Source organism: Sparus aurata, chromosome 8, assembly GCF_900880675.1.
Source record: "Sparus aurata chromosome 8, fSpaAur1.1, whole genome shotgun sequence".
Lineage (NCBI taxonomy): Eukaryota > Metazoa > Chordata > Actinopteri > Spariformes > Sparidae > Sparus > Sparus aurata.
In genome coordinates, this window is record NC_044194.1 from 12740176 (window position 1) to 12767440 (window position 27265).

The following is a 27265-nucleotide window of genomic DNA, read 5'->3' on the forward strand; positions in this document are numbered from 1 at the left end:
TGACAATACTGGTTGTGGTAATAGCCCTGAAATACTGCTGGTCAGTATCGTGTTAGGTTACTCTTTAAATTATGCATTAACTGAACTGGAACTGAACTGCTGACAGGCATCAAAAATGTATATAATAACTACATAGAAATAGTCACTTTTCTCTTTGATGGTCTGATGGTTGCTTATGTACCTCACAGTCATCAGTATTACATTAATAATAGTTCATAACCAGTTCCTTGTTCAAGTTAAAAGTATTATCAGCAAAGTTTTCTGAAGTTCTAATTTAGAGGACACATAGCTCCTGGTATATTTTTTTGTGAATTGAATTGGAATGAGGATACATCATGGAAGCAGCTTTTTAATGTTGTAGCTAGTCAATAGATCATGGAGATTTATAACTATACATAGACACTTTCATATTTGTGTATGAAGCAGTACACAATGTTTATCATCTTATAATCTGAACAGAAAATGAGCAAGAAATATGCTATTTCTGACTTATAAAAGAATAAAATGCACTTCAAAACACAAATCATACAGAACTATGATGTGTAAATCTTAATCTCTTAATTGCCTCTTAGAAAGACTATTTATCACTTTGACAAAATGACCTCAGTCGTGAATGTGCAGAGTGTTTAACAAGAATAATGTGAGGCCACAGACTCAAGACAACATCTTAACACTTTGTAATGTGAGCAGAAATAGTTCAGAAATTGTAAGCACCCATTTACAGACTTTCATATTTGTAAGAGTCATTCATCTGTATCAAACAGTCTTGTCATCATTCATTGTCACGGCATTTCAATACTCAGAGCTGCAGATGAGGAGAGAGAGTTTATTCTCCACACAGGCAGGGTATTAACCTGACTGACACTGGTTTCTGATGGCAGAATAGGCTTTTAATTTAAAACTTAAGTACCAAAACAACAAGCAGCATTGATATGACAGCAACTGGAAAAACCTTCCTCAGAAGAAAAAACAGTCACATAAAATATGATCCACTGACACCACACTGGTCAATGATGGCGTAATGTCCAGCACTAATGAGACGCTGTCTGAGCATCGATTGTCAACATGTTATTGCTTCTACAGAGGGTGAGATGGAATTCACATAGTGAATTAATAAATTCAGTTCAATATATAAATAAGATAATTAGCCTGATACAAACATAAAATATTTTTTTAGAATTAGACTTTTTACATATGGTTCCCTTTTGCAAATACTGCACAGGTTATTTTGTGGGTGCTGAATCGGTCAGATGAAACCGTATTTTCAATTTACAATCTGACAGCGAGAGAAAGACAGAGAGAGAGAGAGAGAGAGAGAGCAAGAGAGAGAGAGAAAGAGAGGAGGGAGAGAGGGGGGAGAGATAGAGACAGAGAGAGGGAGAGAGGGCGAGAGAGAGAGAAGGAGGGAGAGAGGGCGGGACAGACAGAGAGAGGGACAGATAGAGACAGAGAGAGAAAGAGAGGGGGAAGGAGAGAGAGAGAGAGAGAGAGAGAGAGAGAGAGAGAGAGAGAGAGAGAGAAAGAACAATTTAAGTAACTTCAAAAAACGCTTCACAAAATGACACTGATCATCTCACAAGAAGATAAATTGTGTGTTATCTACATCGGTGGGTATCCATTATCTGATCATGCTCATCTTTTTTTGTTTTTTTTAAATCCTAGTGTCACATTGATAAAAATTCACCATCACTAATATAAATTATTAAATAAAGCAATTAGCTTTAGAAATACAAAACAGAAAAAGGTCAAAGCAATCCCTTCTTAACACCCAATATTTCAAAAACGTAAACTAAGACGATTTTGCAAGAACAATGATCTCACATAGAAAAACAACACATGATCTGATCACTTCGTCAGTGTGGGGACAAAAACCAAAACGTGAGACCTGTTGTGTGCGTGTACCTCTCAGTAATGCATGAACACTGGTGACCTGACGCACCTCCGGATACACTGGGCCTCGTTTACACAGCAACGTAAAAGAAGCTCTTGAATTACAGACAGGTGATCACCTCAGTGTTAACTCTGTGATCATTAACAGTGAATAAAGGACCATTACAATATTTTACTATTCAACCATGCTTGATCAGACTTGGTTCACTCTCGGCCAGTTTAACATTTAGATAGAGTTCTCGACTATTTCACTTTTCCTCACCTAGATGATCATAATCACCTCGTGTCAGCTGTGCTGTGATCTACAGCTGCTGCGCACCGTGACAATTCATTAACTCTGATGTCTCTACGTAATAAATCTTTGCCTGCATTGAGATAATCAAGGTTGCCATATCTTTCCTCCTGTGGAGAAAATCACTTGATGTTTAGGGGACATTATAAACACTTGGCCACCCTTGAATAGTAAACCTATATCATGGGCTAAAAATGAGCGTGAGGATAGCTCTCTCCCTGTAAATAACCTGTCCACCCAATCCCTGTGTGCTGCCCTGTGCGTTGTTTGGAACCATTATGTTCCACTCCAGGAGGTCCATAAAGAGGCCGGGCAGCAGTTTGAGTGATCAGTTCTGTAAGAAAATAAAATGGGTGAATGGTCGCTGGTGTGTGGGACACTCTTTCCTCCCCTCCTCTTCAATTCAGGGCCAAAGAAAGAGTGCGAGTAAGGGAGCCGAAGAGAACAGGGTCCAGGAGAGCTGTGGTTATCCCTCCATTTCAACATCTCAGTGTCTAATTGAACACACACGGAGACAGAGGGAGGGCTGTTGGTTGAAAGTTGGCCGAACGTTGCCTGGATTGCCGGCACGCTGTCCGAGCCAGGTGGAGGGGGTGCCTTCTAGAGAAGGGAGCTGGGGCTTTCTGGGGCTGGTGGTGGGGTATGCGTAGGGCTGTGACGCATGGGAAGTATATCATAGTGGCTGGGGATGTGGCTGCTGCGGGGAAGGTCATAGGGGCTCTGTGAGAAGCCGGTGGCCATTCCATTTGGCCCCTGCAGAACGCTCACCGTGGGCTCTGTGGTAGTTTGGGAAAGAAGGAAGGAAAAAAAGTAGGAGAGGTACATGAGAAACATCAAGGCTGGAGATCGACAGGCACAGGCTGAGGAAAGAGGGCTAAAGGAGAGGTCCATGCAATAGAAAGGCAGCTCACATTTCCTGTCATCAAGGCTTACAAAGTCTGTACAGGCTCACACCAGGGGGCACGACCAGAGAGGCCGTAAGCTGCAGGACCCTGCTGAGCTCCACACACCAGAGCAACAACGCACTCACCAACATCATAGACATTCCTGCTCGCGCTGCCCAGGAGGGTGGCAGTGCCTCCAAAGGGCACTTCACGGTGGGAGGGGGACTTCATCTCCACATAGCTGCTCTCTGTGTGCTTGCAAGCCAGCCCTGGAGGGTCTCTAATGGTGGCGTATGGATTCTCACTATTGAGGGAGCAGGAGCTGTTGCTGCACATGGAGCTCTTGATGTAATCTGGAGTGGCCGCGAAACAAGGACATATTCAGCATCAGTATGTATGATAAGATTGTCACTGAGGTATTAATGCTCGACTCCGATATTACCACAAAATTTAAATAGACATCAGAGTCGGGAGAATGGCAATGAAAATCATTGCCATTCTGAAGAAGTTGCACTTCTTTTGTCTCTGACAGGTGACTAATGGCGGGATATAGTAATCAGAGTACAAAGGGGAGAGAGTGGAAGCCTCTTCTCATCCATAACAGTCTCATCAGTCTGATAAGAGGGCTCATTAGAGACCGCAGCAAAGCTCCTTCAGACCACTCTCCACACCCCTGGGTCTCTCACATTCACCACCGACTGCACAGTGTGGGAGACAAAATGACGTATCGGGCACTGAGCCACAGAGAGCAATTACCATTGGAACAAAACCTCAGCCCACCATGATCTGGTCCAAAGTGTGGAGGGTTTTCACATAAATCACTGAGAATATAAGGATATGGGATTTTGGGTCCGAGAAATAGCTGTCTCAGAGGTGAAAGAAACCAAATGGGGAAATTGAAATGTGGGCTGCTGAACATAAAAGGATTTTGTAACATTGGCGCTGGTGAAGCTGAACAGGATTCCACATATACACGCAAACACGCAGCCAACACACACGATACTACAATTAATTATTTACCTTTTCTGGAGCCTCTCTGTGGCTGTGCCTCCCCCTGTTGAACATCTGTAACAAGCGTCAAAACATGAAAGTCAAACATCACATGAGAACCCCCTTACGGCGTGTGAAGGCTGACAGGAAATATCTCATTAAGGTACGATGTCATGTCAGGTATGATGTCTTTTTTTTCCGTAGTGTTTGAAGGATGTGAGGAGTTACTAAATGTTTCACATGCTTGCCATCCCATTCCCCAATCCCAAGGCTCACAAGCTTACATAATCAGCTGTGGTCATAACGGGATATTTGCCAAACAGCAGCACATCGTGAAAAGAAGACGAGCCTGTTTGATGCTACATCAGCCTCTTACTTTACATCAGGATGGACAGCTCTCGTGTGAGAGTGACTTGTCATTATGATTGATGTGCAATGTGCTTAAACTGAAAATAGTGCAGATTGAGATAACTGACTTGTAAGTCAAGCATGACATAGAACAAACCATATATAAGAGTTTAGATTGCAGTGATGATGGCTGTAATCAGTACACAAGCACAATGTCTGTGCTTTAAAACCCATAATAATGTAGTTGTTGTTAAACCCTTTAAGACGTAGACAGTCACCAGTGGCTTAAATATCTTATTGTTCTAAGCTGTTTATAATAACTTCAGAGCCATTAATCCTTTCCATTTGCTTTAGAAACTCATGTAAAGCAGAATTAGTCAGCTACCATATGTCTTTTTTGGACATTCAGGGGCTCCATAGTGAACATTGTTATGTTATCATGTCCTGTAGCAAAGGTCAGATGTAGACAAAAATTTCATATGAACGGCCCAAATATTCAAGTTCATCTTTCTAAAAGACACAAAAAAACTTGTCAAAGGGATCAAAGGGAATCAAAGGGAAAAAAACAACAATATTTAACTGCCCTATTAAAAAAAGTTCTGTTCAATGAATCCATTCCACGATAAAGCAAATGTAAAATTGGGACTTTAAATAAGCCAGACTGAAAGTTAAGGTTCTCCTGAATCAAACAATGTATGACACTTGATACTGGCTGCCAGAGAAAGGTATGAAAAACACATTAAATGCAAGTCAGTCAAGGATCCCCAAAACAGCTCTTGGTATACAGTAATTGTTTTTCCTGTTTTAAACTCCAATCCAAACGTACGGGTGCCCTCAGGAGGAGTTGTAGGAGCTGTATTAAAAATAAAAATGTTCTTGCTCACAAACATGTTATAAACCACTCATGAAGTCTTTCTTTGCTCCTTATAAATGCTAATGCGATGGGCATTTGACCCAGAGATTTAAGCTACTACTGAGTCACACCTGATTTTCTATAATTCACGGCCCAAGAGTGCAGTATTTGACCCAGTGTAAGCCATCATGAAGAAATGTGCCACTGGGGAAAAGAGAGAGCAGACTAATGAGCTTGCAGTGACCCCTTTTCACCTCCGCACCACAGCTTTTTCTGTCCCACCCGCATATCTTATCAAAATCAGAGCAAAGGTTATGTCTAACAAGAAACCCCTGGTTCATCTTCATTCACAGCAGGGTATCTGTGTCCAGGCTGGCGCCTATATGAGGTCTCCACTGAAGACATATGTGTCTCTGCCCTTGAAGTGACAATCCTACAAAGTCCAAAGACTCGGGATGTGAATATGTGGTGTGTCGGGGTAAGAGAGATGAAAACTGACCTATGTCATTGAGGTTGCAGTAGGCTCTCCATTCTGAGCCATTTCTGCTTTTCAGGGTGCTTGACTGTGAAAAGAAGAGCACGGTTAAGTGTTACTTTTATACTCTAGGATTTTATTGGAAAATCAATCTGATGTGAATACACAGAGATTGGCCGTACTTTGAGGGTCAGCGTGCCGTCCAGGTTGCTTGAAATGGTTGAGACGACGTTACACTGGGCCACAGTGTGGTAACTGGGGTTAGAGAAGCACTGGCCGCTGCTGCCGCTGCCGCTGCCGCTGCTCTGGATCTGGTTGACCTCAGCAGCACTGGTCCTCATCGCTACGGTGCTGCCACACTCTGAGGGTATAAACAGCAGGTCAAGAGGTTTGAAAAGTGGTACTGAAGCATTTGAGCGTGAGTATCTTATACAATATGTTCTATTTGATGTGTGGGTTTTGTCCACAATAAATGGACTGAATAAAGCTGAATAAATGTCAAATTGATGGACAAACGCACAGTAACACATTTTTTGATAATAATCATTTAGTCTACTAAAAATTGTGAAATAAAAAAAAAAAACTCAATTTCCCAGATGTGATGTCTGATGTTTGTTTTGACCAACCAACAATCCAAAACACAAAGATATTCTGTTTTCTAACACATACCGTACCGTACCGTACCGTCTAGTATCGTATCGTACCATAACATATTGTATCATATCGTATCGTACCAGTTATCAATCAGGTTATCAATTGAATGAGAAATACCCGCTGCTCCATTTTTGTTAACCATAGTGTTTAGTAATTGTCCATTAGTGAGCAACCATTTTGAGTGGCCTCTAAAATATCTTACCTGACAGGGAATAGTCAGTGTTAGTGATGTGCATCGCCTGTGAGTAGGACACACTGGGCTGGATCTCGTGTCCTTTGTCCCTTTGCCTCTGTCTGTACCACACAAACAGACTGAGCATGGCCATGATGATGAGGAGGAGAAAGATGATGCCCATGACAGCCCCTGCCGACTGGCGCTCCGAGCCCCGTGCAGGACTAATCTTTGTGTACGGGTTGAGCTCCTCCATCATCAGAGCTGCTGAAGAGAAAACACAGAAAGTGGGTGGTCTAAACGCGGTGTGCACATCTGCGTCTGAGTGATGATACAGTGGAGAGCCACTATCATCCCGATCACCTCTCACCTTGATCACAACGGATGCCTTTATATCCGGGGCTGCAGTAGCATGTTCCAGTCACATAGTCACAGGTAGCATTGTTCAGGCACTCACACAGCTGCTGGCAACCATATCCAAACGTACCGGCGGGACACTCTGCATGGGAGAGAGGTGCATTACTAGAACCATCAAAATTAAAGCACTTAGAGAGTGGGAGCCAAAGTGTTTATTGAACACACATACACACACTCATCCACAGTGTAATTTTGCTCAGAGCTAAAATGTGCTGGTCCTACTCAACTCTGCTCACAGCTCGTCCCAATGAAGCCCGTTCGGCAGGCACACTGGCCGGTGATGTGGTCGCAGTCTGCACCGTTTTGGCAGCGACAGACTTCGGAGCAGTCCCTGCCGTAGAACCCTGAAGGACAGCCTGGGACAGAGATGTATAAAATATTGGGGTGGGAGGGTGGGGGGACAAAGAGAGGGGAAGACAACGTAAAGAGTCAAGGTCATATCGCAGGAGAACAAGAGAATCAATACCGTTCAATGTCTCCGCAGCATACTCAATAAGGGACAATGTGAATGAATGGAAATGAAACACTTCCTGCATCAGCGGAAAATCTGGTTATAGTGTCAGCCTAACAGAGGTGGAGATAAAGAACAAGACAACTGGGCGTTGGAAGATAAAAAAAAAAAGACAGTTGATAAAGTTAAAACAAATTCCATTTTCATGCAAAAGAGAAGGAGCATGACACCACAAAAAAAGACTAAATAAAACCCCTGGGGTGAAAGATAATGGAATTCAAATTAGTGGACTGATGATGATCTGCACTCTCCCTGGGTGAATGACTGGAATGTATAATTAGAAGTTAAATAAAGTGAGCATTAGTGTTGTTTTGATGCTGCTCTCTTTAAAAAAAAAAAACCCAAAAAACAACAACCTGTAAATGAAAAACTAATATCATCCAGTTGGCTCTAAAAATCACTTCTCATTTCTTGTCATCTGCCGCAGTTCTGCTGGACTGCCAGTAGATGACAGTGTGTGTCTACTAACTGGACGGGAGAGACTCACGCTGTGTGCAGTAGAGTCCGGTCCATCCGGGGCTGCACCTGCACTCCCCATCGTAGGCACTGCACTGGGCTCCGTTGTGACAGTTACACGAGTTGAGACAATCAGGGCCCCAGTGCCCAGAGGGACAGGCTGCAGATGCCAGAGACACAGTCAGGCTCATGGTCACACACACTCCCACACAGACTCTATTGTCCTATGCATGCGAACATGAAGCGTATAACACACATGTTGAAGAAAGGCCTAAATATTCACCCCACATTGCAGAAAGTTCAGTGTGATCTCTCCCTCCTCAAGCCCATAAAATGTGTTATATGAGTTGGCATGTGTGTCAGATTGAACAACCCAAGATAACATCAATATGACAAAGGTTATTTTTGCTTTAAGTCGTCAAGGCAATAAGAAAAAATAAAAATAAAAATCACACAACAATTTCCCTTGGCATCACGGCTCAAAACTCTGCTAATGCTCTTTGGCCTCCAGAGCTGTAAATCAAAGAGCATAATGTATTACAACAATCGTTTAGGAAAGCTATCTATCCTGAATAAGCTGGGGAGGAGGGTAGTTCTTGGAATGTGTAGGGTCATGAAAATGATTAATGTGTATGGAGGTAAATGTGCGAATGGAAGACAAGCCAATAAGAGGCTGAAACAGAGAGAATAAAGATGATACCCTGAGAGCAATCCTCTCCTATCCAACCAGGGAAGCACTGGCAGGAGCCGTCGATGGGGTTGCATGTGCCGTTGTTGGTACAGAGGCAGATCTCACCGCAGGCCCTCCCGTACCTGCCGCTTGGACAGACTGCAAAAAGAGACGGATAATAAAACATAATTTTGCAAAACAATTCTGAACTGAATATTATTACCAACATGCAAAGACTAGTCGAATCCATTAACATTATGACACCAAACTTGGCCACATAACTGTGAGCACGATTATACAAACAAACTCATTGTGCGAAAGGTTGTGTTGACATATCCCTCTAATGGATGATATTGTTCTATCTGAGTGGACATGAAGTGAAGTGATTTGTTTAAACAAAAGGAGGAGTCAATCACTGCCTCCAGTGACACAACTGCCCCATTTCCACTCACAAGAGTGGAATGAGTGATGTGCCACAGAATTAAAATAGACCATGTACACAGACCACTGTATACATTTTTTATGAAATTAATATTTCAATGCTCTCCGGCGCTCTTCAATAAAAGATGTCATTTCCAATGAAACCTCCATTGTGTTTTCTTGTTGGGCCGTGACACAAATTGAACCAAAGGTGTATCTAACAATCAGACCAGGGAGCTGCACATACATCAAGCTCTCATATAAAGAGAATAGCCCAGCGTCAGAAATTTCAGATAAGGTGGCTGCAGTGCAAGAGATGGGTCTGACTCATTTTCATGTAGGGTGATTTTAATGATTACATTTCAACTGGCTTTCCCCCTCTTCTTGGGAGCTCTTTCAAGCTTCTTTAAGCAGGTTGTCATTAGGCCATAAGGTTTGCTCCCCCATATTGCTGCTTCTGAGGATTCCAGCGTCGACACACCAGGAGAGCTTCATTAGGCTGGGACTCTGTGTGCCAGACAAAGGACGAGTGAGGACGCCAACAGAGCTCGACAAGAGGAGCATTGTTGGCCACCTTCGTCCCTCGCGGCCTAACGCCTGCTCACCAGTAATTACAGTCCGACAAATTAGGACGAGCTTGTGTTTTTTTTACCCCTCTTGCTCCCCTTTTCCTTCAGCTAACCTATTAAACTTTTATTTATAAGACGCTGCTCGAAGCCATGAAAGAGAATTCATTTCATTGCCTTTCTGTAAATCATAAAAAAAATATGTAAATCATTAGAAGTGAAATCTACAGTATGTTTGCATGTAGGTGTCTTTTCAGTGTTGTAGAGTTTATTTCCGATTCACTTTATAGCCAGTGTGGAATCGCTGACAAGACAAATACCTTTGGTCAAATAAACTGTCACACACATCAGTCATTACGGAATGGATGGGAGCAGACAAAAACCTACCCTGAATTTTAACTGAAACAATATCTTTGTAAGTTTCCTTTAAAATGTTCGTGGCTTTAAAACACCAGACATACAACAAAACTACTGACAACATCATCAATTTAATCGTATTTCGAATTATATGTTATCTTTAATTATACTAACGTCAACATAGCTTGTATTCAAAATGTACATTGGTTCACAAAAACAAGGATGTGCTAGAATTACTCACGATCTCTAAAAAGAAGACAAACAAATCTTGGACTGTGATAAACTGTATGACACAGGCTGCAAACTTTTTTCCCCCCACATCTTCGAGGCGAGACACAAAGAAAAAGTTTGCCTGCTTGCCTTCAAATTAAATTTAACAAGACAAACAGACATGCACGTGTTGTCTCGTTGTCTATTTGTGAAAGGTAATTCATATGCAGCCAAATGAGGCAGAGGGACGGCCACATTTACCTGATGCATTCTTTGTCTCGAAAAGTGGGTCTCGGCAATATTCGGGATGCCGGTGAAGGTTAAGTTTTGGTTCTTTTTGGTCTGGGGTGCACTGATAATGGCCATTATTCAAAGTTTCAGGGGTAAGGTGTCAGTGGGAGAGGCAGCAGGTCATCTGCTGATCTTATTAGAGCCACAGAGGATCTCAGGGGAAATGTCCTGATGTCCTCACCGAATGCTGTGGCGGTGAAAGTTTGACATATGAATTAACCTTAAAGTGGTACCAATTATTTGTTGATATTAGCAGACAATAACTTTTCGTATTGTACATTATTGCCTCACTTTTTTATAGTGCTTTTCCTGTGCCTTTAAAAACAGACTTTTGTATTTCCTGTCACGAGAAAATGCCAGGACATTTTCAGATATAAACCGTACTTACCATTTTTTCCAGTAGCAGTGGCTAAAACTTCACAGTGAATGAGCTGACAGTAACTAAAACAGTAGGTAAAGGTCAGAGGGACACAGAAGGCTACTTGCCTTGGTTGCACAGAGAGCCAGAGAAGCCGGACAGGCACTCACAGTGGCCAGTGACATGATGACACGGCCCGGTGCTGTGCACACACTGCGGACACGACTGGCTGCAGCGGTGCCCGTAGAAGCCCGGAGAGCAGACTGCAGCCGCCGGAGCGTGGCAGGGGAGGGAGAGGGAATCAGCCGACAATGTTAGATGGAACAAGAGGTATATAATAATGCAACAAGGCATGACAAGAGTGATCAAGGGAGTACAGAAAAATCAAGGCCGGAAGAATTAAAGCAGAAAAGACAGGGCGGGACAGCGGAGGGAGGGAGAAAGCAGAAAAGTCAGACTTTATTGTAATCACTCCCACTTCATCTGCTGCCAGAGATAGAATAGTAAAATAGTTAAGAGAATCGTGAAAGTCTGTTTTATGCAGAGTCTTGAGAGCAGCTTAATGATCTATAAATGTCAGGAAACACACAACTGTGCGTTAATAATGCAGATTTTATTGAAAGAATGTTGGAAATTAAGAGATATTCAAAAGGTGGAATAAAGGTAATTATATTAACATTTTATACAAACAGCACTGTAGAGACTGCAGTTTATATGAAAAACATATTTTCATTTCAGGGTAGTGAGAGCCTTAAAAAATCAATGTTACATTTTTGATTTTATAGCTGGTGATTTGGGAAGATTCCTACTCCGACATTAATGCTGTCAGGAGGCAACCAGGTATTTGCCCAAATAAGTAAACCTTTCAGGATCTGACAAAAACACCCATGATTAGCCTTTAATGTTGTGTTTATCCCAAAGGTTTTGATTTAATTTAAAGCACCAGGTGTGTTCCACCTTAATTTGCCTCTGGAGAGGCAGGTTGTCCTCCAATTAAGGTAAACAGGAAAACCGCAGTTAGGAGGATTCCACCTGATGAGAACATTAACCGTGTAAACATTGCATTTGGTGGAGTAATCCACACACTGACACACACACGCAGAGCTTGTTTAATCTCTCGACTCACTCGCTCAAATTGATGTTTACAGGTTTGTGACTGTGAATTTCACTCCCAATCAGTGAGCTCATCACTTGAGAGCAGCCTCAGACAGACCCCCTTTCAGAAACCAGAGCTCGCACTCCCAGTGAGCACGCCCTCTGATGAGCCTTGGGCGAGGACTGTGAATCTCCCACTGCGAGCTGGTTGTTGAGGACAGGGTAGGGGGGTGAGGAATGTGTGTGTGTGTGTGTGTGTGTGTGTGTGTGTGTGTGCGCGTGTGTGCACTGTCGGGGTACAGACACTGTGATTAAGTGATAGCAGTGATGAAGGGTTTACCCTCAAGTAGTTGCGACTGACAACTAAGAGCTTCTCCCCAGCTTGCTCACCCTTCAACAATTCCTCAAAGATCAAACCAAGGTCAGCGCTGTGATTGCTTTCCGTCTTGTGACGTTATGTTTTTTGAGGTTTAGATAAAGGGAGTTTGCTCGCAAAGAAAAATGGGGGAGGCTCACTTCTTTTGCAGGAGGTCCCTCGGTATCCAGGTGCACACACACATGTGCCGTCCTCTGGGGAGCAGGATCCTCCGTTCTGACAGGAGCAGCTGACTGAACAGTTGGGTCCCCAGAAGCCTTGTGGGCACACATTATCACAGTGGATTCCTGCAGGCACATTATAATGACAAATATTCAGCGAATGCACACTAAGAAGGCAAGGACTGGTATGCTGAAAATATTCTAAATAACCTGCCATCTGTAAAAACATCATCAAAGGACATCATTCACAATAACTGATCACAGTGGATCTGTGGAGGGTTATTCACCCCAGCATGGATCCTCGATTGATTTAAGTTGTAAATGAAGAAAACGCTGTTTGGTGTGTGTTGTTTTTTCAGCTCAGCCCATCCTTCTAGACTCTGTTTCTCTGTTCCAAATGTATTTTATTTTTGATCTGACTGGGGCTCCCTGCCAGTGCACTGTGTTGATTAACAGGGTTGGGTCTCAAGAGAGGCCGAGCTTGTCTCCCATTCTCTTTCAGCAGAGCCGGGGTAGAGCACAGAGCCGGAGGGAAGAAGTCAGGCTACAAGTGCACAGTCTGGAAGTGTCGCTGCGTGTTTGGCACGGCTCCAAACAACAAACGCAAAACACTGCAACCATACATACAGGGCTCTCAGTGGGCACATGAATGCATTAGCACATCCGTTCGAAAGCTGCATGTTTTTCTCTTGGCGATGCCTTAAAAAAAAAACGAGGAGGCAAGAGCACATTTACTGAACATACACCGGCCTCATATAATAAGAAGTATGGCTGGAAAGACGCAGGAGCATGCACACAGTTAGAGTCACACACACATGAGCACAAACTCTGCAACCTTTCAAGTGTCAGCCCTTAGTTCGGAGCCTCATTTGAAATTTCCTTTGAGTGAGAATATCTGAGAATGGCGTGGCCATTAAAGTAGCATTAGTGCAGTACCTTTGAATTAGACCTGGACTAAACTCTGGGGACTAATGTTATACAGTAACCAGGGCGCCTTAGGGCTGCAATGGAGGAGTAAAGGAGAGGAAATGTTAGTGCTGATGAGGAGGGGGCATGGTAGCAGTGATTTAGTCAGAAGCCCAGCCACGGACATCAAAAGGAGGGCAAGGCTTGTGCAAGTGTGTTTGAGGTTCTGCTGGGCCAGGCAGAAAAAAACTGTGACTGCCTTTACTGTCAGAAAATGAATGCGGGCAGAGCATCACACTTTTCAGTCTAATGGTGGCAAACAGAGGGGCTTTAGATGCCTAGTGAGGGAGAAGAAGAAAGAGTGAGAGAAGCCAGAACTGAAGTCTCTTCAAAGGAGGCTTTTCGCCGAGAAGTGCCAGAGGTCCCACTATCCAATTTGTACAGAGCGAGCAAAGCAAAGCAAACGTCTCTCTTTCAGTGCATGTACACACACGCCGACACTACCTGCTCTATGACACACAGTCTCTTCAGAAATAAGAGGTGAAGTCCTATTTAACATGGACTAGCATGAAGCCTCGGCATGAACTATCTAGTTAGGACTCTCTTTTTAAACCCTTGTTGGCTGATGTCAGGCTTACGACAGTTCAGCAACAGCAGTGCGGGTCCTAGACAACTTAGCTGCTTAGACGCACCCACTCTGAGAGTCAAGCGGCTTGACAGATTGCGCAAAAACCCACAATAAAACAAACAGCAAGTTGACAGCAAAGTAGGATGCGATATCAATTCTGGAGCTAGCATGCACGGTGATATGACAGCGGTCGCAGCCAAAAAATAGTTTGAGTGTTTCTGTAAATAGCCACTTTATTCCATCCCTGACTTAGTCCTGTGACGAATCCCACAGCCTCCTCTCTCTGGGAGCTCCTTCCTTCAGAGAGCCCATTGAAAATCCTCAAGTATGTATGTATGTATGTGTGTTTGTCCGGCCCACTGGGCTGCGCGTTGCCCCCAGCTCTGCACCCCGGTGACTCAATTAAGCCTGACAGATGGTCCCAGCCCGTACAGGATTCAGAGCATGTGAGACCCGTTTTGCCGCCTCCGTTCTTGCAGATAATAAAACCCACATTGTTTCCCAGAATAAATGCCCTAAGCTCAGGAGGCTGAATGGAGTGGGCTGCTGAGAGCTCACAGGCTTGACCTTTCCTGCTGAATCTATTCCCTCTCCGACTGCACCTCTCCACCCAGGCTCAGAGACCAGGTCCTCGGCTAGCCCCCTGTATTTGACATTCAGATGCGGTGCTTCGTTTTTTGAGCATAATGATCCTCACCCTTGCTGTGACATTCACACTTCCCTACCTCCACCTCGTTCCCTGTAAGCAAATGTCTGAAATGACAAGAAACAACGTGTTCACGCACAACTAAAAACTTGGTTCGAGAGGGGATCAGAGTTCAATCATACACCCTATAGCGACTAGCGAATCCTGTCGTGGAAAAACATGGTAGCACTGTAGGTTCAGTCAGATTTCACAGCAACCTGGGACTTTAAATAATTAACATAACCAAAAAAATGTATCATAGTAGAGAGCGCTCTGGGCCAGTGATTTGATTTTGTCTACAGATATTTATCTCATGAGTCCCTTCAGACATTGCTTATAACCAATGATGGATGAAATATAAGCATGAGTGCATGCCGGCACGCGGTGTGTCAGCCAAGAGATTTAATTTACACACAAAATGTTCTCATTCACATACCCCGCCGACTCAGTGGCAAAACAAATTGAGCATTTAATTGACAAAACACTGCTTAGACATGCTGTAAACATACTGTAAAACACAAACATAAACGCCCCAGCATATTTTACTTGTTTTTGGGAAATAAGTATGTCAGACTAGCATCTGATGTCTTCGATTTTTCAACAGATGAGGATAAATATACAGTTTAAATCTCAGAGGTTGTTTCAGCCTGCTCTGATTATTAAAGCAGTACTGACCCGTCCAGCCGGGGTAGCAGCGACAGTAGCCGCTCACTGGATCACAGCCATCAGCATGGCTACAGTCACAGCGCTCACGACACTCCAACCCATAGGTGCCATCCTGACAATGATAGAAACACGCTGTTATGGACACAATGAGACACTATAAGTGTTCTTTACAGCCCGTTTCTTTTCGGAGACTTACAGGGCAGGACTCATCGCAGTGCTCTCCCCTCCACCCAGGAGAACATGTGCAGATGCCGTCTACAGGGTCACATGCGGCTCCGTTGGCACATAAGCACGTCTGATTACAGCCCAGACCCCACGTTCCGCTGGAGCAGAGGATGGAGCAATCCACACCCTGCCAGCCTGGGGTAAGATATAAATTGATCAATCTACAAGTTTCAAAGTTAGAATAGTTTGCAACTAAGATCCGCCTGTAAAGGAAGAAGAAGGATAGAAAGAGTCTTTTTTTTATTTCGTATCATACAATGTACAACATAGTGACACTGGTACTGGACCGATTCCAGATCTGAACCAACGCCTTTGTCAACCTTCTTGCTGTGAGGCAACATTCCTAACCACTGCACCACCACGTAAAGGCAGACTGGTGAGTAGATGAGTCTTTGTGTTTGTCGTGATGACGTTTAATGTCTCTGATGACTTGTGTAGTCTCGTTTAGCCACTGTTAGCAACCACCTTTTTTTAAAAACACATTAGCACTTTATAATTCAATTGTGAGACATTTAATGATGTATTTCATTTTGTAGAAATTCAAATATCAAAAACCTTTTTTCAGGAATTTAACCGAAAACCCATTCAAAAAAATCCAATGACTTTTAGACAATGGAAGTGCGAAACTGCTAACTTATTTCGGGGTTTCAGGACTCATCACCACAGCACTTTATTAGCTTATTTCTTCATGCTTACACACTACTATTTTGTGTTAGCATTAAGCTCCTCGCACAAACAGAGTTACTGGCACGACTGAGGACTCTGAAGCCTGACATATAGCAGTGCGATCGACACATTTGATAAGTGTCGCTTTAGTCCCTTTAGCTGCCGAAGGAGAATTTATGGTTACTATGGAGACATCTGAAACCTTTGTGGCACCAATCAAGGATAGTTTATATTTTGCAGAATTAATAAAAAGGAAAACTGAACATGGCAAGCAGAGAATAAATAGAGGGCATAGCTCATCTAGCAGTTGTGTGTAATACAGTAGCTTATATGAAAAACATCTTACTTTCAGTTTTCAGTCTCTCATTCTCAAGCACAGACTGCAAGTGGATTTAAACCATAAGTACAGTTTGTACATGTTCAAGTGCCCATTTAAGAATCTGACTTGTCACATCATAAAGCGTACAGTAGCGTCAGTGAAGCATATCTTGATAAGAACTGCTCTGAACCTCACGACGAGTCAGTTGTATTATTATACGATATACAGTACCTTCCCTGCAGACGCAGGAGCCGTCGACTGGAGAGCAGGATGCGTGATTATGGCAGGAGCAGGTGGACATGCAGCCCGGCCCGTATAGACCAGGAGGACACACTGTAGCACAGTCCTCACCCTGAGGGAGAAATAATGCAAAGTCATGAGGCAATAAATGCTGACTCTGGCAGACCAAAAAGAGGAATAATATAGTCTGAGGAGAAAGACAGTGAATGTTCGCTGCACTCAGCTTACTGAACTGTTTATTTAGACCTGACGGACTGTATCTGTGTATAGAACGAGGAGCAAAGCAACTGTAAAATTGAATGGATTCATGATGGTAACTGAAGTTCAAGTGGAAGGACCACACTTGATCCCTCCAAGCTTTCGCCTCCCAGTTCCAATTATGCACTCTATATATTCTGACAGCACGTACTCCCAGCCACGCTTCGCTTTGCGCAACCCTGCTCCACCCCGTCTCTCCGCCTCTCTCTCTCCCTTTAGGTTCGTCTCATGGGGGGTCTTCACTTTCATCAGAGGAGAGGCTGGCAGTACTCCAAGTCAGAGGCCCTCCCCCAATCCGTTTCCAATCAAGATACTACCAAAATCTGCCCCTCTGTTCAACTAGTTTTAGGTCACATTTTCAGACGAGGCTGTAGGCTGCGAGGTGATGCAGGGACTAGTGAGTGGGACCACCAGGGGCGATTCAATTCCAGGGTGCAGTGATGCAGTGCTCAAAAAGTTCTGCCCACCACCACGAAGGCCAGTGTTACTCCATTTTGTCCCTCTTTCCCAAAGGACACAACTGACAGTGGGTGCTTTTCATTATGCGAGCGTGTCCCCTAACCATCCTCACTCAGGTCTCTTCTTCGCATCTTAACTTCTCCCAGCAAGGATGTGAGAGAGTGAGAGATGCAAGGAAGACAGACAAGTGAGGGCAGCAAGGAGACACTCCAGAAGCCTCCTATCTCCTTGCTCCTCGAGGTGCATTTAAAGGATTGGAAGATCTTTGGTAATGGTGGAGGGGGAATGCTAATTTCCATAGTTAGCGTAATGGAAAGCATGAAGTGTTTGAGGATCCCGTCCTTGTCCCCAAATCAGCAACTGTTAGTTGAGATCTGAGGAGAATATTGTAAACCTCCAGGTGAAGTTCTTTGCTGAAGCAGCTGGTGACACCATATGAATCGGAGGAAGCACATGGCTATCTACACCCTCCTCAGGCCAACAGTGGGGGTTGGCGTTACTGAGAATGACAATACAAAGACAAAACCAAACGGGGGAGAAAATGCAGTTAAGGCAAAAAACCCAAACAAATTAATTTTGTGGCGAACTGGGTGCACAGAGAAACGTCAGGATCCCAGAGACATCCTTGGCAGACTGCAGCGCACACTCAGTTTATTCCCTGCTATTAATGAGCACACCAATGGGAGATCGGCAGCCATGCTGGCACAGGCTTTATGCTCCTTACCATTGCATCAGAGTGAACTATCTGATAAAGGACATGGAGTACTCCTTCCCGGTCCTCTGCAGCTTGCTGTCATTAGAATTTCTCTGCTTTAAAAGCTGGGCACAACCCACCTCCACTAGTCTCGTCCCTCCCTAAGCTAGAGATCACAGCCAGTCTATGGATTCACACACCCTCCTTCCAAAACCCTGCCTTGAGTGACAGGTGACACAATGATTTAGAGTTCCAATTAGTGGCCCAGAGGAGTCCTGAGTGGCTCTTGCTTCGCTCACCAGAGGACTGAGGGACTGCTGGCTGCTCACTGCTCTCATTATCATTTTGAACTCAGTTTAAACAGGAGGCATGAGGAGATGTGCCAGTGGACGCCAGGGGCAGAACACACATCTTAAAACATCTCTCCTCCCCGTGCACCACATAAAAGCGGCTGTCTGTGAATGAAATTTTTATCAATCGGCTGCAATAACCTTTGTTCTACTGGAAATGACAGCTTCCAAACTGCTAACAATAGCAGTTCAGTTAGAGTTGTTACAAGCAGGGAGAAGTTCGACCAGTCGGAGGGGGGCTGGGGGCGATGGGGAGCCTCAGCCTGTCTTCAGAGCACAGGCAATTTACTGGTGACTGGACTCATGGATAAAACGTCATGCAGCCACAAATGACCACATGGATTTTGCTGCATCCATGGCTGCGTCGGATTCCACTTGGTTTCACCCTTGTGGCGCAGAGACCGGTGGTTGGTCTGCTCTCAAGAGGGGAAAGGCAGCTCTCTCATTAGTTGACTGATTCATATTCCTTCTGAGTTGCGAAGGATAGAAGTCTGTATGTGAAGAATCATTATTAATACACGGGCTGTCAGTCCATAGCACGAGAGCAGCAGGACCTTACATAACTACACAGCCAGAGGCAGAGACTAGACCTGCGCCGCTGAGAGGCAGCCAGGTCGTCCTTGGCCAAGGCACTAAATTCATACCTATTAGTATCTTAATGTAATTGGAGAGCATTTTTTCCAGAAAGCCTCTTGCTGACACAACATTGATCAGCCAGGAACCCATTGAGACTAGATGCAAATGGCACCACTAATTACCAATCAGTCTCACTCCTTAACAGTTCATCTAACTGCTGGATGAGTGACTGCAGTTTGAAATTCATGCAGCAAGACACAAAATGAACCCCTGAACCTTTTGATGAGGCTAGAAAGCCCTGAGAGATGGGAAAATGATTTGTTTTCACCACCTACAACGGCAGACTGCAATCCATATCTAATACATTCATATTTCTGATACGACAGTGTCAACAGAATCTGTACGATCGGGGCGGAAATGTCGCTGTGAGTACAAGCTGCCGATTGTGAGGGACAATGCCTGAATAGGTAACATGTAATCACTTTGTCCCAGTCAAAAAGAGCATGTCCAATTACTAGAGCTAAATCAAGCGTGCAGGAGCTCAGTCTGCTCCAACACTTTGCTTGGTTTGCCCCCCGATGGGACTCCAGAACAAAGATGCAGCAGGGAGGCTTAGTCCTATCAGCTGTCCCCCGGGGAAGTTACTTCACCAGCAATCAATGCCGTCATAAACCTCATTTTGAAAGCCCCACTGTGTGATAACGTGTGCAACGCATGTGACCAAAAGTTACACACTCAAAGGTGAGAGCCACGATCACTACCTCTGTCTGTTTGCACAGCAGCCGTTTTGTTAATAGTATCAGAAAACCACCACGAGCACTCCCCCCCCCCCCCCCTTCTCTCTTCAACACGCACACACACAGACGCACACACAAACACACACACACACAAACACACCAATCCTCCATATGAGCTGTGTCTGTTCCCATCTGACTGCCTCCTTTTCTATCCAGCTCCTGCCCTCTAGGTCTGTTTAATGGATCTGGCAGCCCTTCCCAGCAGCCGCCAAAGAGAACAGGTGGAGCAAATTAAGACACAGTCTGCGGCCCCGCTCGGTAGCTCAATTCACCACAGTGGCCCGCTGTAAGACACAGGCAATTTCCACTGAAATGTAATGTTGGCAGAAATGTACTCTCTCGGCCCATGTTGCTCTGTAACTTCAAATTGCAAGACAAGAAATACAATGGGAAAACTGATTGAACCTGCCCGACTAATTTGACAGTTGTAAAAGGGACAATATGGTTGCACAAGAACTACAAAAATGGAAAAAGTACATAGGTAGGTCAAAGATTCAATCATCTCCCAATTGGTCTCGGAATAGAGATCTAAGCTCGCTCTCGAGTTCTCTCTTCGACGCTGCAAGTTACAGCAAATCAAGCATATTTGTAAAATGCACACAACTGATTATTAATGTCTGCAAAAGGCTGGAGAATGAATCATTTAGCAGGGAATTTCTTGTGGCGCAATAGAGCATATCCGTCCTAAGGCAATAATAAAATGCCTCACCTTGCCTCTGCCTGCCTGTGTACAAAAAGCTTCTAAAGTAATACTGGGACCACTTCCAGAACATTACGACCACACTGACGCAAACATTTTTTACTATGGCCACAAATAACATGAAATATAAATCAAAGCAACAACCTTCACTGGTAAACGTTGGAAGGATGAACTATTTCACAGCATGTGGTGCGAGTTATACTTTAGACACGATACAGATACCCTTGCACGCTTCTCCTTTTTGTCATTATTATTTAATGACACTACAGATTTAACAAAGATAACAAGGTTACAATGACAATTAATCTGTTTGTGAACGATTTATGTAACCAGTGTAACCATAATTACAAGTTGATATGCTGTAATTATGGTAGTGATTAAATTAAAACGGAGCAAAGTGGCAACATGTTCATGATTTTTTCTTTTTTTTAAATCAGACATTTAATGTGTTTTGTTTTTTTAAGTGTTTTATGATTCTTCCTCTTTTTCTTTTCCTTCTGTCAGTGAGTGGATGTTGACTCTTTGTTGGCTTGTGTAACATAATTGTGTGAGTGTTGGGCATATTGGCTCTCACCAAAATAAGATATACACCTCAAGTAAAGGTCAGATGAGAAAAAAATAAGTAACGAAAAAACATGTCTCAAATAACAATAAAACACGACCGCTGACTTATATACAATCAAATTGCAGTGAGGGTACTCACCGTGAACCCCGGGGCACATATGCAGGCGCCTGAGACAGGATGGCAGTCAGCTCCATTGGTGCAGCTGCAAAGCAGCATGCATCCCTCTCCATAGTATCCAGGCGGGCAGGTCTCATTACAGTAAAGCCCTGTCCATCCCGCAGAGCAGGTGCATTCACCAGAGAGCGGGTGGCAGCTACAACATAATGAGAAAGAAAGATGGGACAACAACAGGAAAAAAAAGAGTAAGGCAAAGTTCCAGCTCTGAGAGTATCAACATTTCATTCGTGAGCAGGGTCAAAGTGTGAAGTCTGCGCCAACAGCAATTCATCCATCTATGTGTCTACGTGCTTGTTACAGATAGATGAGGTGTCCCTTTTCTCCTTCGCTCTGTAATGACTTCTACGGCCGGCGCCCAACTCCAGCCGGAATCAGAGCATTAACATTGCATTAACTATGAATGCTGCTGAGAAATTATGAATGAAGCAAAGGTCGCGATTAAAAGCTAACTGGATGACATGGCAAAGAGGTGTCCAGACTTCAGAATGAGTGCTGGCTTAGAAGTGAGATGAAACAAAATTGGGTTGGAGAAGTCTTTATTCATATGGAGCTGAACGGGGCTCTGCTTTAGGGCTCGGTCTGAGGGAATCTATGCGTGGCGTTGCACTGATGTCTCACTTACCTCACGGTGTTGGTGGTATTACAAGGGCAGTACTTGTCACAGATAAGGCCGTAGAGGCCGGGGGGACAGAATCTCTCCTGGCAATTAGGGCCTTTAAAGCCCGTCTCACACAGGCAGGCTCCATTGATATGGTGACACTTGGCTCCATTTTGACACTCACACCTCTGGTTACACTGCGGACCAAAGCTGCCCACAGGACAGTCTTCCTGACACCTGCAGGACAGATTACACTTTTGTTTAAATTGGTGCTTGAAAAATGTCAAGTACAGTGAGACGAACTAGAGTGAAGAGCGGAAGTGCGAAATTTAAATATTAAAAAGGTCAAAGCAGCTCGATTGAAAAGAGAACCAGTCGAGAACAGTTGCCAATTAATCAATTAGTCGATTGAGGGGAAATTAATCAACAGCAAAGTAGATGACAGGTCAAGCAAAATTCTTAATATCTCAAAGTGTGTTTCTCAAATCTGAAGCTTTACTCATACTGTCATAAAATAAATAATTTAAAATATCTGTTTTCTAAACTGTTGATCATCAACTTGGACTCTCTAAATATATTGTATGTGTGTTATACACTAAACAACGAATCAATAAAATACTTACAAGTAATTGAACATTCACTAATCACGTGACAAAAAAAAGTGAACATTCAGTATTATTAACGTTAATAATAGAACACTGGTGATAATTGTATTGTACATGAGTTATTGCTTCTTTCATCACCACAGAACAAAAGCTATAAGAATAACTATAATGATAACAATGTGAACGTCCACAATGATGATGACAAAGTTCTGTAAACAGCAGCACAAAACGTGAGCTGTGCACTCCGGCTGCGTCGACGGCTTAGAAAAATGGATATTGATGACCTGTTACTTCTGTACCTTACACAGAGAAACAGAAAGAAATCCAGAAAGTGATGAAGAAGGCGACATTTTTCAAAGGTGAGAGGCGTAGAGTTGTCGTCTTTTGAGGACAAATGTTATTCATACTTTTGTATGTGTCAACATCAGTCATTCTGGCAATCAGCTGAGAGGACAGCAGCGATGACATAACAAACTTCAGGAACACCATCAGCATCACAGACTGTATGGCAGTAGGTAAAAAAGTCTCAGGTAAAATTACATTTTTACTGTAATTTGCAGCTTAATATTATGTTATATACACATTTCATTAGGTGTATTAACAACCAAGACTAAATTTTGAGAGTAGGCCATTTTAAAAAGTGCTTCCTATGTCCTTTAGTTAGATAACATAAGAGAGGACGGCTATAGTTGGAAACCAGTATTAAGCACTGCTGAAATATTTTACTGTAACAAAAGGTCCCAAAATTCCAGTTAATCGATTTTGATTGGCTGTCTGTGTTTTAACACTCATCAAAACGCTCTGAATCCCAAAGATATCCTTCCCTACTGCCGTTGTCGTTACAGATATAGTGTGAGTTACAGTTATCGTTCCTGGTGTGGACAGCTCTTAGCTGCTTGCATATTATTACCACTCGAACTGAAAATACTAAATATCCATTTTGGATGTACTGTGCAAGCTGAAACTCTCATGCTTTCAGTAACTGTTCTCAGTCAAGTACTGTTCTGACTCATCTGAGCACTTAGGATCTTGACAACCTTGATTTTGTACCATGCAAAGTTTGTCTAAGCATTTTCTAAATTTCATTTTGGAGTGAAACTCTTCTGTTTCTACTGTGATGTAGTAAAAATCCTAATAATTTTGATTATCTTATTAAACATCTGGTCTAGTCTAGTTTATATTTCATCATCGAGATAATGAATATTTGATTTGAAGATATTGTCATAAATCTACGTCTGACATGGTGAAATTTCATTGAGTACATGACAGGCAGGCCCTCAAAGCAGCCCTCAGACCCCCTGCAGCCTGCAGACTGGACCTCAGGATCTCAGGACAGGACTTAATTGTCATCAACCACAGATATCAGAATTGTTAAGTAGTTCCTCTACATGAAGCACTGAAGTAGTTTAGAAAATGGATTTTTTTTTCACTTAAATATACTGACTTGACTATACAATCCTGGAGGAGTATCAATCTCAAGGGTCTAACAAAGCTATTACAAATAGCTCAATTACATTATAAAATGGGCAAGTTATGTTTCATGTTTAAATTACCCTGGCTTTAGTTTTATCAGGGGACAATGGTATTATTATACTAGACAGCAGAGGGTGGGGGCTAACACAATCTGAGATTATTCCTGGCAGGTTAATTCACCTGCCACCGACAAAATGAATGAGGGCAATTTTGCAAAATAATAAAGTAAAGGAAAGGTCTTGTCGAGGAAGTGTTTCCATCCAAGAGACAATTGCTTTAGCTGAACTAATAAACCCAGGCTGCTCTGGGCTGCTCTGGCAGGCATGGGGAACTAAAAAGATCTGTGGATTTCAATGAGACCTTAATATAAGCCCATTACTTATAATTAATGAGAAGAATCCAAACAGCATGTAGCCCATGGTGAGATCAATGGACAGGCTGGGATTGGAGGAGGATGAAGGCTGAAGACATGAAACCTTGCTGGCCAGCATGAAGCGCAAGATTAATTAAACATAAACACCCGTATTAAAAGCTTCCAATCCACCTTCAAATGGACTAATGGGCATTTATAAATGCTTATTCCTCCTGAGCATGGGATTATTCTTACATTTCTTTTCTCCTTTAAAAGAACAGCCAGGTTTGTGCCTCATTTGGATGTCAACAAAGAGAATAGGTCAATGAGTGAATGTTTAATCCCTTTGCATTAGATGCTAATATCAATAAATCATGCCATTGTCTGACCTATTTTCAAAGTAGTAGGAGTACAAAAGTTTGCACGGAGTTCTTCACAAAGAGGATTTTGCACAAAATAACTTAGCCAGTCCGTCTGCTGCATACCTGCGTCCACTGAAGCCAGCTGTGCACTGGCACTGCCCCGTGACGTGGTCGCACAGCCCGCCGTTTCGACAGGAACAGTCCTTGCTGCAGTTGATGCCATGCTTGCCAAGAGGGCATGGCTGGGCACAGACTGAACCCTTTGAAAAACAGCCAGCAATGAACCATATGAGATACATCGATCACAACCTCACCTCACCAGGACCAAAATACCCAAGACAAAACTCTGTTTGGACACTTTAGACCTCCTCTTTATGTTTCATCTGTTTCTGTTCCTAACCTCTTCCTAATTAGAACATAAATGAAAGAATTACAGTAAAGAAATAATTACTGATTACTGACTCAGTGCTATATTAACATGGACACCAATGCAAGAATATCTTGTTCTGGTTGAACCATTATTGTTCATTGACTGTATCAGTTATAAAGTATTGTTGGACAATATGATAATATAGACCATGTGTAAATATTAACTTGCCTCAGAGACTTCATCATGCTGTTTATATTGTGGTAACTGTCCCTTTAAACAGGGCTCTCCTGTTGTAAGAAAAGTAAGAATCTAAAATTTTAAAAACTATTTTGTTTTATTTTGTTGGAATCAAAGATGCTTGTTAATTATGTAGGATCCCTAATTATGAATTACTGTTTATAACATGAGCACAGAGGGCAGAGGGACACTTTGCCCAAGAAGTCATTCAATTAAAGGAACTTGGGCTCCTAACACCATTTTGGATCTTAACAATTAACTGCAACAGGTGTTTGCTTTTGGCCCATGGTCCTCCAATACATTTCGTTTCTGGCCCACAAGGGAACAAGTTTGGGCACTCTGCTTAAAAATCTCTGGCTGTTTCAGGTTATTGCAGGCAGTTTTGCAAATCTATGATTAGGAAGGCTTTACAGGAAAATATCCATTGTGATTTACTCAAGTACTCTACTTAAGTGAAATTTTGAGGTGCTTGTATTTAACTTGACTATTTCCCCTTTCTGCTACTTGATACTTCCACTCCACTGCATTTTGGAGCCAAATATTGTACTTTTTAGATTTCATATCATGGTATATAAAAAGAAGATTTCATCCATATTATCCAAACTCGATATAAAGGCATGGCAAAAATTAAAGGGGCAGTTCTTCAACAATAATTAAATCCTTATAAAAAAGGGATTTCTCTTTTGCCTTATCAGAAGTTTGACAGCAGAGACAGACATGTGGGGAGAGTGCAAGGAGGAGGACATGCAACAAAGGTGGAGCTGTAATCAAATGGAACAGTGCCTTAAAGCACTAGGACACGGCGGCGTCCCTAAAGTACCACTTCATATTATTGACTGTGGGGGGTCATGTTCACTTGACACTACTTTGAGAACAGGGGTTTGAGAAAGCTTGCACAAGCTTTTTTCCCCTGCAGGGAGTAGAGAATCCCACATTCTCATTTATAATTGAACACAGCATATTGATCAGAGTCTCAACATGTCAGTCTCTGCTGTAGAGACTACATTGGAAACGTTTTCTTCCTGAACACGAACGATATTCACCCCCTTTTTCATCCTCAATGCCTTCCCACCTTTACTTGAATGACCTACCGTCCATCCGGAGGGGCAGGAACAATCTCCTGTGATGTGGTGGCAGGTTCCTCCATTCTGACAGGGGCAGCGCTGCTCACAGTGGGGCCCATGACTGCCGGAGGGGCAGCGTTCTCCACAGCTGTCACCACACGCAAGTCAAAGAGTCAAATTCTCAGACACATAACTTGTGTTCACCTGCAGGTCTTTGAATTAACAAAGAACTCTCAGACACCAAAGAGAAAGTTGCGAAGGATTAAATGTGATTCTGCTACTCACAAAGCCCCTGAGTACCCCGGGGCACAGATGCACTCTCCAGTCTCGGGGTTGCAGGTGGCACCATTGAGACACTGGCAGGGTAGTTGGCATGCCTTGCCATAGTAACCGCGCTCACAGGTCTCCTCACAACGCCATCCCTGGTACCCATCAGTGCAGACACAGGCACCTGTGATGGGGTTGCACTTGGCCCCATTCTGGCACTGACACCGATTACTGCAATGAGGTCCCCAGAAGTCACTCTCACAGCCTGCAGGCACACAAAGAGGTGGCATCAGACAGAGCGAAACAAAAGAAGAATATGCACCAGGATTTATCCCTGAAAATAACTGAAATAATTTGTCAGATAAACATAAGCGCAATAAAAATTGGTCATTAAATGTAATAGTTCATCACGGAGAGCGAATGTTCCTGGAAATTACAGCTCCACACAGCTAATTACTGAACACCATGAAAACTTTACCACAGTGATTCATAAGCTCGATAATCTTGACATTCATCTTCGGCTTTATCTGCTATCAGTTCAATAACATTGTGATATTTTGCTTAAAGAATGAGTCTTGTG

General features: G+C 43.2%; 1 protein-coding gene across 6 annotated transcripts in view; it reads right to left on the bottom strand.

The window, feature by feature from the left end:
• Positions 1-1400: 1400 nt before the first annotated feature.
• Positions 1401-27265, bottom strand: part of megf11 (multiple EGF-like-domains 11) — an 80313-nt gene continuing 54448 nt past the window's right edge. For 3 of the 6 annotated variants that reach the window (XM_030426961.1, XM_030426963.1, XM_030426960.1), the window contains 20 exons: positions 26704-26950; positions 26446-26566; positions 24871-25007; positions 21980-22192; positions 21319-21493; positions 16773-16893; positions 15528-15691; positions 15341-15443; positions 12426-12572; positions 10943-11077; positions 8643-8771; positions 7974-8102; positions 7203-7331; positions 6929-7057; positions 6589-6825; positions 5915-6093; positions 5757-5820; positions 4087-4131; positions 3213-3419; positions 1401-2958 (listed from right to left, as the gene is read on the bottom strand). In XM_030426961.1, the coding sequence (XP_030282821.1) occupies positions 2783-2958; positions 3213-3419; positions 4087-4131; positions 5757-5820; positions 5915-6093; positions 6589-6825; positions 6929-7057; positions 7203-7331; positions 7974-8102; positions 8643-8771; positions 10943-11077; positions 12426-12572; positions 15341-15443; positions 15528-15691; positions 16773-16893; positions 21319-21493; positions 21980-22192; positions 24871-25007; positions 26446-26566; positions 26704-26950 (2987 nt within the window). In that variant the 3' untranslated portion in view covers positions 1401-2782. The remainder of the gene's footprint in view (positions 2959-3212; positions 3420-4086; positions 4132-5756; positions 5821-5914; positions 6094-6588; positions 6826-6928; positions 7058-7202; positions 7332-7973; positions 8103-8642; positions 8772-10942; positions 11078-12425; positions 12573-15340; positions 15444-15527; positions 15692-16772; positions 16894-21318; positions 21494-21979; positions 22193-24870; positions 25008-26445; positions 26567-26703; positions 26951-27265) is intronic. The other 3 variants (XM_030426965.1, XM_030426962.1, XM_030426966.1) reach the window with 2 other exon arrangements.